The sequence below is a fragment of the Natrix helvetica genome (genome assembly GCF_964273705.1).
Source record: "Natrix helvetica genome assembly, chromosome: 4".
NCBI lineage: Eukaryota > Metazoa > Chordata > Lepidosauria > Squamata > Natricidae > Natrix > Natrix helvetica.
This window is the reverse complement of record NC_138550.1, coordinates 76560638-76580198: the sequence shown is the minus strand read 5'-3', so window position 1 is coordinate 76580198 and position 19561 is coordinate 76560638. Positions and strand designations below refer to the sequence as shown.

The following is a 19561-nucleotide window of genomic DNA, read 5'->3' as shown; positions in this document are numbered from 1 at the left end:
CCTGTTTGTGGACAACTAGGAAGAGACTGGCACGAGTTGCTCTAAAGCTTTCAGCTCCTTCCTCACCCTAAAAATGCCTAGTTGAGAAGCCATTTTGAAATGTTATTCTAGAAGCAATTTCCAAAAGTAAAATGTTGCCTGAAAATTAACAAAACAGTTATATAAAATATGTCCTATAACTGACTGAGGGCTTTGTTCTGCTTAGGAAACTGACTAAGAATAAAGCAGTTCCCCCTTTGCAAACATGTATGAAAACTACTTCATAGCAAGAAGTGAATAATCTGTATTAGAAACAGGTTTAGAAACTGGTATCTTTTTAATAATTGCATGGACAGAGGACTTTTTTGTATGTGATGTATTTTTTTATATACTTAAAATGAAAGTTACCATATATGAGAAACTATTATTTTTTGAAAGGAAAATTCAGTGTTTTCACTTAGTCCCCTTCCTACTACTCCATCATGGCATCAAGCATATGAAGGGGTATTAAAGGGCATTGAAACAATGTGCGTTAGGTCTTCCAGGAGACTTATGGTGTTTCACAACAATGGCTGGACTTCTATAAACCACCCAAATGTAATTTATTTGGTTCCTGACTTCTCTAATAATAAGTACATTGTTATTTATTCCCACTAATTGTACACAGAAGGAGCAGTGTAGAAATTTGTCTTTGATAGACAGGCTTATGGAAAAATTAAATTATATTTGATTTGGTTTGTTGCAGATTTATTATTAAGATCACTGCTGGATTTAGGCAAAACTTGGACTTAAGTCAAGTAGAGAGCCTTAGATTGTGATATGCAGAGGAATAGAACTGATACTCTATTCATTAAAATTAGTCATGCATCTGCCTCTTAATACCCTCAAATTGTTTTACAACAGTTGTATGCCTTCAAATAAAGAGTGTTTACACTGCATATATTAATGCTTCGCCCTCAGGGGGAAGTGGGGAGTTTTATTTAACATCCTCTGCCAAATTCTTTATATATATATTCAGTCACTGAAATTGAATCAGTAATACATTTCCTTTTGAATTGCTACATATTCTCGGTGATCATAGTTAATATCCCCTCTAACTGTATTATCTCCATAAACTAATTTATCAGTACTTCAAAATGTGTATAAAAATTGTCAAATTTTGTACTATAGTAATTGCTGGGATCCAAGCAAAATGAAGTCATTATATGCTTAATGTTTAGTTTTTGCTATGAACTATTGCTGTTTTTAATGTTAGATATTTAATATTGGAGAGTTTTGCTTACAATTGTACACAGATAACATTAACTATTGAAATGCTGTAAAACCAACCTAGATTAGATTGCAGGCTTTCCAAATAAGATAGTTTTACTTTTAAGACCCTTGTTCTTTGAAAAGTCCACCTTATTGCAGAAATCCAATGAGTGGAGGAAAGGTATGTGAAAATAATTGCATCCTACCTGGATGTTTATTAGAGATGTGGAATTACCCTATTTGCATGTTGATTGTAGCTTAAAAATAAACTCTTCTTTAAATTAATCTTAACTCCTGATTTCAGGAACAGTGTTCATTAATATTCTTGGTAACCATCTGAAAGTTATTTGCCAATCTAGTCTTACCGCTGACAAAATTCACCAGACCCAACTTTGCCTAGCTTCTGAGCTCAAATAAAGTTGGCGGGTTGCTTCATAGATGTATTACATAGCCAAAACTACTTAATGCACTTTAAGTTGGGCCATCTCAAAAACTTCCAAAATCTGCAATTACTCCTGAATGTAGTAACTAGTCTGCTTATAGCTGGTGTGGTATTATTCTATGACTGTTCAGTGTCAGAGGCCACCATTTTGTTAACAAGATAATGCAAAGTACTGCCAAGCCCTATATTATTTGAATTCACAATCTATTAGTAATTGCTTACTCTCACACAAACAAACTTGTTGTACATTATAGTGGTGCCGTGGTGGCCAATGTGTGAAATATGGTGATGAAGGACCAAAGCCAATCCACGGACATTGGTCTGGGTGGTCCAGCTGGTCATCCTGTTCTAGAACCTGTGGAGGAGGTATATCTCATCGAGAACGAAACTGTTCTAATCCAAGGTAACTGTTTCCTTGTTTCAGGTCTAAGCGCTTTGAGATGCAATCGAAATTGTTAAAGCTAATCATAACTATTTATGGTATGAACAATTGTTTTAAAAGTAGCCCAGGATTAGGACAAAATGTTGGACTTCCAAAAGATGCCCTGGTTCTATTTCTTTGTTGAACTAATAGTTTATTCATCTGGCCATGGATCCTCTCCTGCAGAAGAAAGTGTTTTACTTGAAGGCTTGTAAAGGTAGAATCTTTAAGATGAAGTAATCCTATTTTGTTCAAAAATAAAAAGCAGAAGGGAATTTGAGGGACTTGAAGCTAATATCTGAGAAGGTGGCTAAGCAGGCATACAAATCTTTGCTGCACAGGATTACAAATTTATTGTTGGTGCTTGATTCTAAATTCTAAATTCTTGTCTTGAAAATCCACTCAAATGCATCCCTGTTATATCACCCTATAATTTTAAATATACATTTCTGTCCTTAGTTAAGTGCCCAGCACTGTCCATTGCTCTGCACATGCATTGTTACTTGTGAACAAGAATTAGATTCAGAGGTGCAAGTAGAATAAAGAGGCACTCATGCACATTCAGAATTAAGAAGCTAAGAGATAGGCTCCAAACAGAAATGAACAGTCTTCAAATGGCAGAGGAGGTTCCATGAACAGTTATTTAAAAGCTATTTGCATTTGCAAGTGAAGCATTCTGATCAGTGGTGGGTTTCCATTTCTTTTACTACTGGTTTGCTCATCTGTGCGCGCAGCACTTCTTTGCATGTGCAGAAGCGTCCAGGTGGGTGGGCAGAGCCTTCCACCGCCGCCACTAGCGGTTTGCCCAATCCGGGCCAAACCAGGAGCAACCCACCTCTGATTCTGATCCATCATTTCAGGAATCTGCTTTGTTTAAATGTTGTGCTATGCATCATTTTAAAATATGACCAGGCCATATTGCTTTTATTTATTTAAGCATTCCTCACATAGAAGTGCTCTGCCACCTCAGTCTCCTTTCTCCACCTTCTCAGATCAGATTAGTAAGTTTTGAAATGTATGTATGTATGTATGTATGTATGTATGTATGTATGTATGTATGTATGTATGAATGTATGTATTTAAATTGGCATGGTTTTGACTGTCTGACTTATAAGTAGAGGTGGGTTGCTCCTGGTTCGGCCCAGATCAGGCAAACTGGTAGTAGCAGCTGTGGGAGGCTCCGCCCACTTGCCCGGGTGCTTCTGCACATGCGCAGTAAAAAAAATTGGCAATCCACCACTGGTTATAAGTGAATGGAAAGGATACTTTCTCAACATCTTTTGACCAGTTTCACCATATTGATAATGCTAAGGACACAACTGACAATAGGGAGGAGAAAATGCTTGCACTTTGGTTGAAAGTGGTACACTTAGGATATGATACACAATCCACTTTACTAAGTTTCGTATTTGGCTTTCCTTGGCCCAAGGAGCAATAGTTGAAGAATATTTAGCACCTTCTGCCCCACATCCTGATACATACTTAACTGGAGACTATACATAGTCTTAATTTCAAAAATAATGTTTCTGGGCTTTTCAGGTTTCCAAAATAGCATTACATATTTCAGGGAAAGTGCAGCAAGCATAGTAAAGCTAGCTGGAGTGGAAATAGATGAATTAATGTCACAACCAATGCTCAGGAATACAATTTTGCATGTAATTTTTCCATGAATTGTATGGCTTTCCATTTCATAGAAGAAGAATTAATTCAGGATGGAAAGAGATATTTTCGATGTAGTGAAACATCAACATCCTCTCTCAAAAAAAAATGAAAATCATGGACTTTTTTAAAAAAAATTGTATTCTAGTCCTTCTCAGAGGTTTTCTGGCAAGGATAAATGACTGTAGCAAGTATTCTGTCATTGCACCACTTGAAGGTGTTAATTTCCCAACTGTCAGCAGCCTGTGAATTGGGTGACAAATTAGGGGCAATCGTTTTGGCCTATTTCTAGATTAAGCATGCTCATATGGAAAACAGTGAGCAGAATGTGAGTAAATGGAGAACTGTCCTGTGTCTCATACTGAACCTTGTAGCTTTTATGCAGACAGCAACTACTTTGTAAAACTGATTTTTTTCATCATAATTATATGCATACTAGGCTGATGGGATAAGAACTTTTCAGTCACAAGCTTCTGTATGAATCTCTCGTGTATGTTCTACGGTTTGCTGGGTTATTTAAATTTATGTTATTAATTAATAAGTGATTTGAGGTAGTTTTTCCATTAATATTGTAGACCTTCGCATCGAGGGAAATTCTGTGAAGGTTCCTCTCGGATGTTGAAGCTTTGCAACATTCAGAAGTGCCCCCTAAACAGCATTAGCTTTAGAGCTGCTCAGTGTGCCGAATTCAACAGCAAGAAGTTCAGAGGATGGCACTACAAGTGGAAACCATACACTCAAGTAGAAGGTGAATTTAAATATGTTTGACAGTATCAGAAGAATGAAATTGCACATGTGATAGGACCAGCCCCACCCCTCATCTCAAGAAATCAGACCAACTGCATTCAGCCACAGGCTTTCAGATTATACACATGTCTGTTTTAAATTGTGAAATGGTCCATTTTGCAAATGTAATTGTTAAACATCAAAAGAATGTATTCTATAAAGGTGGCCTCTAATATCAGACATTCTATTTAGAGAGAGTTTGGGATGTCTTGGAATGCACTACCCTCCCTCCCCCTCTCCTCCCTTCCTCCTGCTTTATTTATTTAATAAAAGAGAATAAAATGTAAAAGAATAGAATATCCTATGAGGAAAAGAAGAAGAATTAAAGAAAGCAATGCAACAGCACAAGCTTTATTAATGTATATATAAGAAACATATGTTTTAATTCTTCCCCCAAAAGAACATGGTATGAATTTGCATAATTTTCTTGGTTAATGCCATTGTAATGGTTTGCCCTTTTCCCAATAGCTTTAAAATTACAAATGCATTTTAAAATCAACACTTCAATGTATCCTTATTTAGATGTATTTATTTAAATATTCCATTTAAATAGCACTGAAAGCAAGATAAAAACACTTATTCATTCATTTAGGATGAATGAATTCAGAGTAATATAAGCATTTCTTTAGCAAACCTATTTCATTTGGAGAATATGCATGATGTGAAATCGCTCATCTTTTAAGTTAATAAAGATTCAGTTTTTAATTGCATTGGGACTTTGATTTATACATTTTCCTTCTTCTGTTTAGAGTTATGTTGATTTTTAAAAATCACAAATGTAAATGATCAATAAAGTAGAAAGATACAATTTCAGTTGCCAGGTTTACAATTTCTAATAAATGAAAGACTTGTGAAAATTGCCCCATTGGATCCCTTGCAGTCTTTAGGTGACCTTAGATTTATTCATGTTTTACTTCCAGCTCTAGTGAAGGCTAAAAGAAGGCTTCTTGTTCTCTTTCCATTTCAGAACAGTATTTGTGCAAACTATACTGTATTGCGGAAGGCTTTGATTTCTTCTTTTCCTTATCAAACAAAGTAAAAGATGGGACACCCTGTTCGGAGGATAGCCGCAATGTTTGTATTGATGGTATTTGTGAGGTAATGATGAACTCAGGTACTTTTCTTCACTGATAATATGCATTTCATATCTCTAATTAGTATATACAGAGCCAGTTTGGTGTAGTGGTTTAGGCACAAGGGTAGAAACTTAGAAACTGAAAGTTTTAGTCCTGCCTTTAGGCTTAAAGCAAATCTTTGGCCAATCATTTTCTCTCAGCCTAAAAGGTCTGGCCCAAAGTCTCTCTCTGGTTCTAAAAATAACATTGATGATGATGTTATCTGTTATGTCCTCATAGTTATGACCGCGAGGAATCAGCTGGAGCCAGGCAGTCTCCTATTGGTCAAGACACACCGGAGTTCAGGCAGGAGAATGGCTGACTGCTGATTGGTTGCCTGTTTGACAGCTATCATAGAAATAGCTGTCAAATGGGTGCTGTTCTGTTCTGTTGTTTCTGGTTGATGTTAATAAACACAAGAGTTGGTTTGCATATATTGCCTCAATATTATTTCCCTCATGCAAATTCATAACATTATCCATTCAGTTATGTCCAGTGGTGGTATTTAGCCGATTTGGACCAGTTCAAGTGAACTGGTTGTTAAATTGCTGGCTAGATGGATGGATAGAAATATGGTTAGGCAATATCTTTTTACTTTGAAAGAGCTCAAATCTCCATGGTCAGATGAAGCTTTTCAGTTAAAACAAATGTAAAGGGAATACCAGGAAAAAGTTCTTGGAATATTAATTTGACTCAAACTGAGAATATGAGTCAGTAGTGCAAAAGGTGTAACAAAGGCAAATGTAATTTTAGGTTGTATCAACAGAATTATAATTTCCAATTCTTGGGAACTAATCATTCACTTTACAGGTAGTCCTTGGCTTCTGACCAGTCATTTAGTGATGGTTCAAAGTTAGGACACATCCTCCAAAAGATACAGCCCAGTTTCAATGGCGGCACACACTCTGCAGTCACATGACCACATTTCAGGCACATGGCAATTGGATCACCTTTACAATCAGTAGCTGTGTTCAGCAGTCACATGACTGCAAATTACTATGGTTTGTGCCAGTTTCTGGCCTTTTCAGCTGGTTTCTAGCAAAAAAACAACCACCTATAGGAATGCATTGATTTGCTTAAAAATTGTCGCATTTGCTTAACAACTGCTGGATTCCCTTAATAGCTGTAGCATTTACTTAGTAACCACCACAATCAAAGTTATGAAATCAGGTCCAGTCACGTAAGTACCTCAACTTATGACCTTGTGGTTTATGACAGAAATTCCAGGCTCCATTGTGGTCATAAGTCAAGAACTACCTGTAAAATGCTTTGGGTTTTAAGCATCACAAATAAAGAACAATTCTAAGAAATTTCAACATGCTCAGAGAAGGACAACAATGATATTGAGGGGGTCTATAAACCAAGTCTTGTAAAGAAAGATTGAAGGAGCAGGGAACTGAGGGCATGTAGTTTCATTTGTCACGTACCTGAAAGATGTCATAGAACAGGGGTGTCCAAACTTGGGAACTTTAAGACTTGTGGACTTCAACTCCCAGAATTCCCCAGACAGCATGGCTGGCTGGGGAATTCTGGGAATTGAAGTCCACAAGTCTTAAAGTTCCCAAGTTTGGACACCCCTGTCATAGAAGGTCAAGACCTATTCTCTCTCATTCAGAGTGCAGGACTCCAAATAATGGATTTAAGGTAAAATGATGGATTCTTCTTCATTAGATATGTTCAAGGAAAATCTGTATAACTGCCTGCCTGGAATGCTTTAATTTGGATTTACTTTCCAAGATTTTTAATTTATCTACATTTTAATTTTAAATTAATGGCTTTGTTCAACAGTTTTGAAATTGTGTTGATTCCTTAATGTTATTATATGCATTTGGAGTTTTGTTGTTCTTAATTGTTATAACATAAATTTAAAACAATTAAAAATGGATTCCTGTAATGGCAGGGAATAGAACTTAAGTGGCCTTTACCAGCACAAAGGACTCTCTGGATATGTAGAGGGCCACTTTGTAGTTCTAGGAACAGAGAATTCACCCTTCAAATTAATGGTTATTCCCATTTATTTCACAAAAATTGCTGCTTTTATAACTAATTCAAAGTTCAATTCAATTTCAAAGAATTTCAGAACACCTACCATAAAGTATTATATAGAAACAGTTTCCCAGTGAAACTACTATATTTTAATAGTAGGGGCTATTTAGGAAACAGCTAAGCTCTTTCCTAAATGTCCAAAATGCTGCTCCAAATTTTTACATAGAAGAGGATAAAAATAAAAAATGCAAGTGTGAAGCCTCCATTCTATCAATAGCATTTCTGCAAACCCTTTTCTTCAAATATTTTTCTCCAATTTAGCTATGAATTACTAAGAATATTCAAGAGAAATACTCACGTAGTGTGAAGTCCTTTGGGATGAGCAGGGAATGGTAAAAGTATTACCTATTTCTCTATTAAATGGTAAATAAAATGCTCAGCACTGTGTTATACTTGTTATTTTTCTGTCACGTTTGGATAGCCTAAAATGGCAAGAAGGGCCAGGTAAACACTTTGAAAAGAATCACAATATATGCAAGCGGGAGAAGCCATGTTTTAGATTTATGAAGATAATTTTGTATTAATAAAATATAAACAAATAATACATTCACATAATGCAAAAAGATGTAAACAAAAGATGCAGGCTTTTTCTCTATAAGGCTACACCAAAATGTCCAGCAAAATGAAATATTTTGATTCTTATTTGTAAACCTTTAGATTAAACTACTGTATGTTATATAAGTTTGCATGCATCTTTTGCAGGTGGTTGGCTGTGATCATGTCTTAGGCTCCAATGCTGTAGAAGATTCTTGTGGAGTATGCAAAGGAGATGATTCAAGTTGCAGTATTTATAAAGGGCAGTACACAAAACAACACTCTACAAATCGTAAGAATTTAAGAATATTTTCATTATAATACGCCATTAAAATTATCTACAGGAAATTATTAGAGGAAAAGTACTTCTGTGTTTATTTACAGAAAAAGGCATGCATGTCTATATAAATAAGGATGATAAAAACAAATTAAATGAACATTTTTATGACATCTCATCACATATTATTTACTTCCATACAACTGGCAATAAAGCTGCTTTCTAGACATTTTTGGCTTTTCTTCTCTGAAGGCTAGAAAACTACATTTAATGTATGTCTGTGATTAAAGATAATGGCTTGTAAAAGATCTCAGCAGATACCCACCACCCAACTGGATAAAGACATTAATAAGCCTACTGAGGAATGGAGAGGTGGATGGGGTTCGGCATTTTCAGTTTACTTTAGTGTAAGCTCGTGTTACTCATCATATCCTTGTAGCAGCCAATTATACAAGCCAAATAGGGCAATACTTTTTGCAGAAATCCCAGAATGCTTTCAAAAGCATCAGATGAATCTGCTACCCTATGAGGTTGTAGACCCCATGTCATACTGTAGTCTCCCTACTGTATTTCGTATCTTGAGTCCAAATTTCTTTTATCTGCAGATAACTCATGTTCAAATGACATGATGCTTAGTGCTCCTGGAAGTCAGTCCTTTATCATGTTCTTCCCTACAGAATAAGAGACAAGAACATGGTTAGTGTAACATTGTGCTCAAGGCCTAACATCATCACTTGGTGTTATATCTACTTCTTAAGTGAAAGTAGGCTGCGAGCTTATCTGTTGGTATCAGTCTTTAAGATAGTAGAAAGACTTCCTATTATTTTTCAAGTATCTCCAAGACCCAGCATCCTTTTGAGAAAAGGCCGTATCCTTCAGGTATAGAAACAGTATGGGAATTCTTCCCAAATGTTTCATCTACAGTTTATGTGCCTAGCAAGATGCTGACTCCATAGTACTGCTATTTGAAACTTCAGGAGTAGATAGCATGTTATCCTGTTCAGAACAGCACAGTTTCAAAACACAGAAAAATCTAGGTCAGGTTGGACTCAACTGAAACACTATGTTTCAGTGTTGAATAAACAAAGGACAGGCTTTTATCTCACTGCAACACAATTGGTGTTGCTTATAACCCATTGTTAGTGCTTATCTACTTGAGATAACAGCCTATTTTCAAGGAGGCTTATTTTTCCCAAGAAATATGGCACTTCCTTCTAGTTTCTGCTTTCCGATGTTTAATTCAGAAAAAAATATGATTTGATGTGCATGTCTATTTCCTTATTTCAGAGCCTGAATTTAGGATGGCAGGATCAGGGGTGAGAAGAAATTTGGCCAATATTTCTCAGGATTTAATTTATTAGGTTCTTTATCCTCATGTAGGCTCTGCATCTCTTTGGAAAAGAATTTATCTGGAGGACTGTCTATAACCATTTTTCACAAGAATCAATATCATTGTCCTATGCTTAAAGATGCCTGAATTCATACAGTAGAAATAGCTCCCTGTAGAATGCTAAAGAAATGACTCTGGGGAAGCTATGTAGCAACAGTTACAAAAACCTACTTTAAGCCTGGGAAATGCAGAAAGCATTGTGAAGAAATTTAAACTAGCTCTGTCCTAAGTCCTTGGGATATAACCAATTTCGTTGTATTTAAGTACAATGACAATAAAGATTATACTTATAAGAGGGAGGGAATGGAAAACATTTTTCTAGGGTCAACAGTTTTGGCCCACTGCATGCCTAAAGCTGCAATTCTGAGTATATCGCTCAGTGAACTCTCTACCACATACAGGATTTAATATAAATAATAATAATTACATCATGATGTCTTCATTGTAAGTCTCCAAATTCCTAGCAGAAACCTACATTGAAGTTAATAGATGTTTATTAACTTATTTTTTTATAGTCCACAATTTCATCTGGATCTGGCTATGGCATTATGAAGTGTCTCTTTTCTTCCTTTATCTAGAGTACTACACATTAGTCACAATCCCTGCTGGAGCAAGAAGCATTAATGTGTATGAGATGAATGTATCCAACTCCTATATTGCTGTTCGCACTTCCAGTAAAAAGTACCACCTCAATGGTTATTGGACTGTTGACTGGCCTGGGAAATACAAATTTGCTGGCACTCTGTTTGTCTATCAAAGACCATATAACCACCCAGAGACATTAAGTGCTTCTGGACCTATAAATGAGAGTATTACAATAGAGGTAAGTGATATTGTCTTGGAATGTTGTTCACTGTATAAAAGTAATTAGAACTCCTAAAAGACTCATATTATTTTATCATGTTGACTGAGAAGTCCAATACATGGATAATGCAGGTTAACAAAACCTGATCTCTGTTTATAGCCTCTCCATGGTGATTCACCCTGGAACAGTCATAATACAATGCTGGAAAATAACATGTTGAATAGGGAACATAATTTTATTAGGCTTCATAGCTCTGTTCCTCCTTCCTGAAATGAGGACCTACTGCAGTTTAACCTATACTCTAGCAAGTCATGGATATTTATAACTGACATTATGACTTTGCAGTGTAATCAAAATACAAGCTTCAGCAACTCCTAATGTTCTTTTATAAATATTACATAGACTTTATACAGATCTAGAGAAAAACTTAACTGCTTTCCTCCTTTCCAGCTGCTGCTAGACTGAATGAGAGGAGACAATAAGGTCACAAAGAATAGAGAAGGAATCTGATTATTTTGTACACCTTTACATATTATTAGAGTGCAATTACTGAATAATAATCTTGGAATAATCTAAATTGTCCCCTATTTTTGGAATTCATTTTTAATTTCAAGTAGTCATATAGAGTATACTTACAGTATGTGTTTGATACGAAAAGACTGAGGATATCTATTGGCAAAATCTCAAAACAAACAAAAGGCAAATTAAAAGTAGAGCATTCAAATAAGAAGGGAGGAAGGGAGGAAGGGAGGAAGGAAGGAAGGAAGGAAGGAAGGAAGGAAGGAAGGAAGGAAGGAAGGAAGGAAGTGTTGGAAAAATATCCATCTGGGTTCAGCTCCAAGTGGGGAAAGAGACACTGGAAACATGGAGGCTGCTTGGAAAGATGATTCAATGGTGGACAGGATCACATGGCTTGAGTGCCTGAACAGAAAAGGGGGATCATATGCTTCCAGATGTTGGGTGAAAAAGAAAAAGAGAGTGAGATGCTGGAAGTCCCTGGTTTTATGCCCTCTCTGGGCTTTGATCTTGGATTTGAATTCTGATTGGTTGTCAGACTCCCATGGAGCCATGCAGGGGCAACTCTCTAGGCTGCGTTTTGAGTCCAAGTTTGGTTGAGCATTGCTTCTTCCCAGGTGCCCCATGGTGAGATGGGTAAAGGGCTAATACTATCATGCCTTAATCCCATCACCCTGGAGCTAAAGGGGGGATCTTTTTTATGTAGACTAGACTGGTTCAGGCATTTTAATGGCCCATTGACAAAGGTGGGGGGCTATTAACAGTGAGTCTGTTTCCTGCCTAAAAAAATGTTTCTCTATTTCTTATCCAGGGAAATATAATATTCTGCCTTTTCAATGTTTCCCAGGATATTTCATTTTTCTAGGAGAGAGGTGGGTTTTAACTTCCTACAGAAAGAAATTAGTTCCTACTCTAAAATTCCCAGAAGCATGGGACAACTTAGATTATTCCAAGGAAACAGAACATTGAAGCTGAAATATTGAACCAGAGCAGGGATGCTATTTTCCAAAACACATTTCTGAATTGTTTCCCAGAAGCTTATATAGAAAAATGCAAAGTAAAATGTGCCCCACAAAAATGACAGAATACATTTGATTAACAAGTTGATATAGTAGCAGCTATATTGTAAGATATGCAGTGATTGCAGTAATTAATGAAATAGTTGATTAAAATTCTGTGTCATGAATGTTCAGGAGTGATTAGGTCCTTCTTATGAACAATTTGGATTTGAGGAAGGGGATATACTTCTCCATTCCTACTGTATCTGCCATCAACTGCTCTACAATTCAGAGATTATCATTATCACTAGGGACAAAGTAGAGAAATGACATTAGAAGCAGTTACCTTAATAGTTCAGCAAAGTATCAAGCATTGGTTCAGAGTAGCAAAAAGTGCAGCCTAGGGGCAAGGCCTGTTTAATAAGCTTAAGAATTCAATTCAATAGCAGTCTTGCAAAGATTCCCTCTCCTCCCTCCCCCCCTCTCTCTCCCTCCCTCCCTCCCTCCCCCCTCCTTCTTCTTCTCTCTCTCTCTCTCTCTCTCTCTCTCTCTCTCTCTCTCTCTCTCTCTCTGCAAACAACAGTATTGCTTCTATTAAAACGTGTTTATGTTATAATATAGTTGCTGCTAACTTTCCCAACAAGTTAATTAAGGATTGTAGTTAAAACTTAGCTGGAAAAATCTAGATCTTCTTTTTGTTTTGTTTTATCCTGTTTTCTTTCTTTAGTTATCTGTGCAAGGTACACAAATTACATCTCATGCTGTCCTCATGCCATAGCAACCCCTATGCCAATTCCTTTTAAATGGTCCTAAGTCTCCTTGGAATATGCATTTCTTCAACAGTCCACATGAATCTAATTCCCATGTAGCATGCCATCATCAAAAGAATACAAATATTTGGGAGGTTGTTGCTGTCAATTTATTTATTTTTGTTCTGCATACTACTTTAAATACCAAAATCAAATTGCCACAGCTTTTATTGGAATGGCAGACTATAAATAAATTTACCTTATCAGAAGAGATATCCTAAATCAATGCCTCTAAAATTAGGAAGGGACCACAGTTCCATCCATTTCTTCAATGCTAAACAGCTGGAAAATTAGTCAAACTTGCACTTAGATATTCAACACATTCCCATGAACAGTAATAGAAGAAAAGAATTCATTAGTCATATCTAAAATTGTGAACAGACAAGACAGATTCCAATGACATAAGATTTTATTTGTAAAAAAGAAAGTAGTTAAGATGATGATGACGATAGATAGATAGATAGATAGATAGATAGATAGATAGATAGATAGATAGATAGATAGATAGATAGACAGACAGACAGACAGACAGACAGACAGACAGACAGACAGACAGACAGACAGACAGACAGACAGACAGACCTACCTTAACTCTGGCTGTTTCATGACTGTGTGTTTGTGTGTTCTGATATTTAAATCTGTTTTAACGTGTCTAATCACTTTGTAAGGAATTTAATGGGAATACCCAAATAGCCAGCAATTGGAGCAATTGTGCTAATGCAGCAGCTCAAGTCATTCTCCATATCATGAAATGATCGAAGGCAAGACTTGCTACCAGAGAAATAAACATGTCAGGGTCAGGTGGTGTGGAGCCCAGATTTCTGCCCAATATCATTTAGATCACTTGATGGTCTCAAGCTCTAACAAGCAGTTATTGGCTAGTAAGATGAACTTTCTCATCCTGAGGTGTTAAGGCTTTCATCCACTGGCCACACCATAATCAGTACCTCTTCCCCAGAATGCTGCTGCCAATTTGAATTATTCCATTCTCCCAAGAGCAGTGAAAATAGCATTTATGGATCACCCACAATATTTCTGATTAGCCACAGGATGATCAAATAGTTTAATTTTATATACTCATACCTAAGTATAAAATTTGTAGATAGGATATTTGCTAGTTTGTGCTGATGGACCAGGTCTAGTCACACTTGTCCTACTTTGCTAAGCAAATTCATCTTTCTTGAAGTAAGAGAGACAAAATCAGGTCCTTACTTCTATTCCAGAGATTTATGCATTTTGTACTTAGACAAATATTATAACTCTCTAGATCAGTGTTTCTCAAACTTGGCGACTTTAAGTCCTGTGGACTTCAACTCCCAGAATCCCCCAGCCAGCATAGCTGGCTGGGGAATTCTGGGAGTTGAAGTCCACAGGACTTAAAGTCGCCAAGTTTGAGAAACACTGCTCTAGATTCATCTCAGTTCAACCTGAGTCATTCTAGATATTTTCAAATGCTGTATTTATTAATCTGGTCAGGAATTCCTAATTATGGAAGCGTTTATAATTTAGCACACGCTAAGCATGAACTGATAGCTTCCTTTCTTTCCTTTTGTCAGCTTCTCTCACAAGGTAAAAATCTAGGAGTTGCATGGGAATATTCTCTTCCTAAAGTGGAAACCAAAAGAACACATGTATTAAAACATAACTATACGTGGGCCATCATCCGTCCTAAATGCTCAGTCTCATGTGGAGCAGGTAAGGTATTTCTAAAATGTTTTAAAATATCGTTTTATTGCAGACTACAAATTGTTCCATTTTTAGAAATCAAACCTACCTAGGCACATTCAGTGGATTCTGAAGTATAGTTCGCTTGGATAATAATCTCCTTAATGAGCAATTTATCTAAGCTACCTCTGAAGTTTTATCTTAAATATTAGAGGCAAAGAGGAAAGACACCTTATGCTGATCATTTTTATTAACAAACTAACAAGATAACACCAATGCACCATACTTTTAGAAACTTACAATATTTTCACATGTCACCTTAATACTACCTTTTGAATTGGAAATTATGACAAAAATTAAAGAGCGTATGAATGTCTGTATAATAATTTTAATAAAGATTATAACAGTAAAAATGAATACAAGCTAAGAAGATAGAAAAATAAAAAGGGAGTAGAATTGCCAAAAAGAAAAGAGACAAGGAAGAAAGAGAAATACAGAAGTGAGTTCTTATCTTCATCAACAGAAGTATAAATAATTTTAGTAACTTATCACATCTTAAAGTATAACAATTGGTTTCTTGTTTCCATATCCCATCTCTGATCTACAAACAAATCCATAACACATTGTCATTTCAGTCCTGGTGTCAATGAAAATCCATTAAGGTTTATCAGAGATAACAACATATATATTCCTTTCTTTACCAAATTGTAATCTTTAGTCCATTCAAATAATTTCTTAGCACTTGGTTTCTTTTCATTTTTCTTTGTTCTGTCTCATGAGGTTCTTCAAAATTTTAATGTCTGTTTTGTAAATCCAATCTTGGAAATTAATCCATTTTTTTGGTTTATTATTTGTATATCACTTTTAATTATTAATACCAGCCAGTTTCTTTTGCATGTCAAGTACAGTATACAGCATTTTTTCCATGTCATTCTCGTAGCTTGACCTTTGTAATTTAGTCTCAATCTTGTTAAGTAAAACTTGTTCTTCTTCCATAACATCTTTTATACACAGTCCTTCCTCTGAGACAGATGTCTCTGTCAACACTATAAAATTAATTTCTGAGTCCATTTTTCAAAAATATCCTTCAATGTGTCATATGTTAGATTATTTTCTTTTCTTCCATAACTATAATTCAGATTTCTGAATTCTTCTCCTTTAAGTATAATTGTCTAATTGTAATTTTACACTTAGGCAAAAAAAAAAAAAAAAAAAACACCAATGTGCAGGTGTAGAATACATGGTAACTGGTTCAACAGCAGTAACTTTGGGAAGAATCTATGAGTCCTAGTGGACAATTATTTAAGTACTGTATGAGCCAGTGGTATGCTGCAATTGCCAAAAAAGCCAATTCTGAAATACATTCTGTAATAACTTCTGCCTCTATTGCCTAATTTTTAAATCTTATTTTTTTAAAAAAAATCAGAGCAAAAATACCCCATGGGAGTATTTTTTAGAATTAACCCCAAAATTTTGTTTCAAATGTATTTGGACCCTTTTGTGAATTATTCCAATTTAAGTTCTAAAAATTTTAATTAAAACTTTATTTCTCTGAGGATTGAAGGAAACTCACCCAGTGCTGTAAAACATGTCCATTCAAAGATTTCTAATAGCTAAAAGCAGTTAATGGGCAATTTCCATATATATTGTGGAGATTGAAAAACTAAAATAGAAAAAAATAGAAAAGAAAGAAAAAAAGATATGAGAAGCAGCTTCTGATCTTCTTTACAGCAGTAATAAGTACAATTATAAATTTTCCTCTTTATCTAAAGTTACATCATGACTATATTCCTTCTATAATCTAACCTATGGAGTGGTCTTCAGTCTGCTATTTCTTATCTGGAAGTCCAAAATTAAACAGCACCTCTCAAAAATACTTTTACAAGTAGTTATTCTTTCTTCAACATAATGATAACTTTGACTGAGTCTGAAGTGACAATAATCTGAAATATTTCATATGTGTATCTATTTATAGTGTATGTATTTATCAACAATGTATCTAAGGTGTATCTTTTTATCTACAAATCTATTTAACTGGATCAAAATTTTGAGTTTTGATTAGGTTGAAGCTAGGCTTTTATTAAAAGACAGTAATTTTCTTTTTTGGCATTCTTTTATGTTACTGAAGAAGGTAATTAAAGGACTCTGTTTTCTTTAAGGTATAATAATGCAAATGTTAAGGAGCTTGGACAGGTTGAGAACTAGATGCTAAAATCAGAGGCTCAAAATGACCCCTGAAATAGTTAGCTGCTTTCCTCTGTTCCAGAGTAATATCCCGCAAACTATTGCCTTTCAGGTGTATTAGTTTACCACTCCTGTCATTGCTTTGTGGACTGAGATGAAGGGAGCTAAAATTCGATCTAATCTGAAAACAGGGTGGGAAAATCCCCATGAAGATACGTGCTTATGTTATCCTTCTGAGATCCTGTCACCTAGACTAGTCTGGGTAGCTGTCAAGGATTGATAAAATGAACATTACATTGTTAGAGGGCAGCATCTGCTTCTGAGCTGTCTATTTATGGAGTGATAATCTGCTACTGCTTGTTCTGTGTAAACATCTGCCACCTGGAGAATGAAGAGCTGATGTCATGTAAAAGATAAAGGTCAAAATGACTGTGATCCTTAAAAACTGAAGCTGATCTTTGTCTCAGCACCTTCAATACAGATGCTACAGCCCTTGACCTAAGAGGGCTATGCTTGTCAAACTGTAGCAGGATTTTAAAGTGATCATTTGCCCTTATTCAATCAATCTTTTAATCTCATTTTAGATTTTTTTATTTATATGTATGTGTTAATGTCACCTCGATGGATTTATTAGTTCATCACTACTAAATTACATATTGCTAAGGCTTGAATTAAATGCTTAGTAGATAGCGTTCTTGCAGAAAATTTCTGCTGCAAGTATAAAAAGAAAAAAGAATGGCAAAAAGCAAACAAGAAAGGGTTTCCTTCACCCTGAGCCCAATTTGTTTTGGGTTCTAATAAAAACTCCCTCCCCTCCCTCAAAGCCAAATAGGAAGTTGCAGTGGACAAACAATGGAATGCGATGAGTTAAGTGCGCACATGCTTCTTCAGTGAAGAAGCACAGCTGGACACACTGGCAGCTGGATATTTATTGTTCCAAGTATTTTATCAGTTGTTGTTTTTTTCTTTGTCAATTTTAGCTTGCAGAGATCTATTCATTTCAATAAAATGTAGGTCCACTTATGCAATTCTGACCTTTGTAAATTGTAGCACTGTGCATAACTCAGTGCTAATCATTTTTAGATTGTTTGTTCATTCATCTCAATAATTGTATGGTGTTATAGTCAGCAGTTGAGACAGAATAGAGATAGATAACCTTTTGTTGTCTGAGAGTTACACTTAATACTGCTTTCCTGGCCAAGCATTATCTGATATTGTTTTCCCACCTTCAATGATACATTGGGTGGAGAATGTGACAATTACATGAAAGCAGTACCCAAACAAGCATTGCATGTAATTTTAACAAGGAAAAGTTACAGGTCACACAATGGCCTTGATAATTACTCCACTAGATTTAAAACTAGTCATGGAAACAACCCTAGAGTCCAGATGCACTAAGGAGTTACAACTTATGAGATGGAGCTTCATTTGAACATAGTCTCATCCTATATCACATTTTTTAAATGATGATCCATATTTTATGATTTCAGGAGCCCTTTCTTCCCCTGAATGTTTGTACATACTTTGAAGGGGGTGGGTGGATAAATCTTCAAATCAGCCAGAGAAAGGAATTCCCTTTTCTTTTAATGGTTTGGAGAGTTAGGGTGAATGAGAAAGCACTGAATGAGAAAAGTAGGTATAATTAAAATAATAATTGACAGAGATGGAACAAGAAAGTAAGAAGCAGAAACTCCAATGATTTCTCATAATTTTATTTCCCTCCTTTTTCTCCATTCCTGTATGATTTGAACCACTATGGAAATTGCCACTTAAATGTGATCTTATATGTAATTTGTGACTAGCCTGGCAGTGTCATCCCAGACTAATTTCAAATATCTTGAGAGTTACCTTGAAGTAAGATGGGAAGTCTATACATTTCATAAATAATAAATAAATAAATAAATAAATAAATAAATAAATAAATAAATAAATAAATAATAAATAAATAAATAAATAAATAAATAATAAATAAATAAATAAATAAATAAATAAATAAAATAATTAGTTAATTAATGAATAAAAAGTAAGGTTTTTTAAAATTGCAAAATACACCTTACTACCTTCCAAAACTTACTCTAAATATTAGGACGATTCCTTACAGCTATGAGAAAGCAAAATTGTGGTTTCAACATACTAGCCATATTTTAAATAATGTATCCATTGCAGCTGAAAATCAGACAGCTGAGAAGACAATAAATCAAATGTTTTATTACAATTATAAATCATATAAATTGGGTCAGCGACTCCCACTCCCAAGACATAGGAGCCTCTTGTTTAACCAATTTTTTAAAGATTCTCTTTATACCCTAATGCCAAAGAATTAAAAATGTGTGTACCTTTAATAGATATGCAGAATTCATCCTTGCTGAAATTCTTTTGCTGTAACTGCCAAAAAAGCCAATGTGGCCCTAGACTGCATCAAGAGAGGGATAGTATCAAGATCACATGAACTGTCAGTAATACTTTATACTGCTTTGGAAGACCCCACTTGGAATATAGTATTCAGTTTTGGACACTGTGATACAAAAAATAAGTTGATGCTCTAGAAAGAGTGCACAGAAGAGCAATAAAAATGATTACGGGACTAGAGACTAAAACATGTGATGAATAATTGCAGGAAAGTCTAGTTTCTAGCAAAGAGAAGCACTGGGCTTCTGAGAGCAGACTTCTAATATCTAAGGGGC

General features: G+C 35.4%; 1 protein-coding gene across 2 annotated transcripts in view; it reads left to right on the top strand.

Annotated features, from left to right (window-relative positions):
• ADAMTS16 (ADAM metallopeptidase with thrombospondin type 1 motif 16) overlaps positions 1-19561 on the top strand; it is a 79214-nt gene that overhangs the window by 38651 nt on the left and 21002 nt on the right. For both annotated transcript variants that reach the window (XM_081952967.1, XM_081952968.1), the window contains 6 exons: positions 1927-2075; positions 4328-4500; positions 5506-5636; positions 8402-8525; positions 10479-10723; positions 14585-14723. In XM_081952967.1, coding sequence (XP_081809093.1) covers positions 1927-2075; positions 4328-4500; positions 5506-5636; positions 8402-8525; positions 10479-10723; positions 14585-14723 — 961 coding nt within the window. The remainder of the gene's footprint in view (positions 1-1926; positions 2076-4327; positions 4501-5505; positions 5637-8401; positions 8526-10478; positions 10724-14584; positions 14724-19561) is intronic.